General features: G+C 37.8%; 1 protein-coding gene across 1 annotated transcript in view; it reads right to left on the bottom strand.

The window, feature by feature from the left end:
- Positions 1-130: 130 nt before the first annotated feature.
- TMEM218 (transmembrane protein 218) overlaps positions 131-1,615 on the bottom strand; it is a 13,099-nt gene continuing 11,614 nt past the window's right edge. Inside the window, exon 3 of the mRNA XM_004714154.2 lies at positions 131-680. Coding sequence (XP_004714211.1) covers positions 546-680 — 135 coding nt within the window. The 3' untranslated portion in view covers positions 131-545. The remainder of the gene's footprint in view (positions 681-1,615) is intronic.

Genomic DNA, 1,615 nt, shown 5'->3' with positions numbered 1-1,615 from the left:
GCATCACAGAATGCTAGGTTATTAGAACAAAGTGTTTGTGCATTAAGGGAGTACTTGAGTAGAGGCCCAGTGTCAGTCTGCTACTTTCATACTTAACATATAGATATATGTACATATGTACACGCCTGTATTTAGACCTCTATAAATGTCCTTTGCCTCCTAGTTCTTTCCTCTATTTCCTCCAAAAGGGTTTTTCTATTTGACAAGAGAGGCCAAAATGTTCCTTTCCCAAAAATCTACTTTGTAACATCCTGACTGAGTATGTATTCTAAGCAGATCATTATTGTTAGTTCCCTGTCAAAACAGATGAAAAATCTGAGGTATTGGTGGTAAGAAGACAACACCATGCCTTCTTAAGCTGGTGAGAATTTATCCCCAGAGGAACAATTTGCAACCCTGACTCAAGGGAATTTCCAGAGGGACGATGGAGATTTTTCAGACCTGAAGGCATGAAGACTAATGATATAAAGCTCTGGAGAGTGTCTTCTGCTCATCAATGACATCAAAATGGAGGGAGCAGAGTCTCTTGTTTTCTTGAATAGTGATCAAAAGGACCGGAGTGGTTTTGCATAAATAGGCTCCAAGATATGATGAATTAGGACCAAGAAGAGACCTCCAAGAAATATAGCACTGAGCAAAGCCAGAAGGACATAGCGGCCAATGAAAAAGGCATCCACAATCTGGAGAAAGAAAACATCAAAATGTACATTAGTATCACTTCAGCACTCAGGCTCTGCTACATGGATGTTTGTGCCAAATAAACAATGAGTTTTTTACTATTTAAAATTTCGCATAATATCCTGCCCTCACTTTCGGGAAAAGGATGGGAAAGAATTTTTCCCCACAACTACTTAAGCAGTAGATATAAGGCAAAGACAGGATTAGCAAGACACAGGGAATGGCTTCATTCAACAAGTTAATAAACACTTTGAAAACCCACAGCCATCGAGTTGAATTAGACTCATAGCGACCCTATATAAGGTTTCCAGGATTGTAAATCTTTATGGGAACAGACCGCCTCATAATTCCTCCCATGGAGTTACTGGTGGGTTTGATATCTAACCAAAAGCACCCCAAGGCCTCTTTAAATATTTTGTAATCCTTGAATAAAGTTCAAAACAGAAAAATTCCAAAACCTGTTATTTTAAAGTGTTAATGAGAAGCTTGCTTGATCTTAAAAAGACTCATTTTGTTGCTTTTTAAAATAAAGAGTGTCTAACATATATAAAAATGCAATGACTATAATAACCCCCATCTACTCAAGACCCAGCTTTAACAATCATCAACCGTATTGCCAATGTGGAAGTTTCATTTTCAAAATGAAAAGATTGTTATCTAATGCTTTCATCCAAAGAGCTCTGAACCATAGCTTTCATTGCTCAGCAGTCTATGGAAAACAACCATTTGTCCGAGATAAAAGAAGAAGAATAAACATAGACAACTTGCCCTAAGTAGGATCCATGCCAACAAGTAATACTTGAGACCCAATGTTGGTGTTTGCTGAAAAAACAACCCAATAACTAGTGTTGACTTGATTACTTCTCTACTTCACACTGCCAGAGATGGACTCTCCCTAGATCCAAATGAGCAGGAAACAAACAAACAATATAATCTG

The sequence above is a fragment of the Echinops telfairi genome, unplaced genomic scaffold (genome assembly GCF_000313985.2).
Source record: "Echinops telfairi isolate 266 unplaced genomic scaffold, ASM31398v2 ScPeMD7_7465;HRSCAF=8503, whole genome shotgun sequence".
Classification (NCBI taxonomy): Eukaryota; Metazoa; Chordata; class Mammalia; order Afrosoricida; family Tenrecidae; genus Echinops; species Echinops telfairi.
The sequence above is the reverse complement of the archived record's forward strand: the minus strand, read 5'-3'. Positions and strand labels throughout refer to the sequence as shown.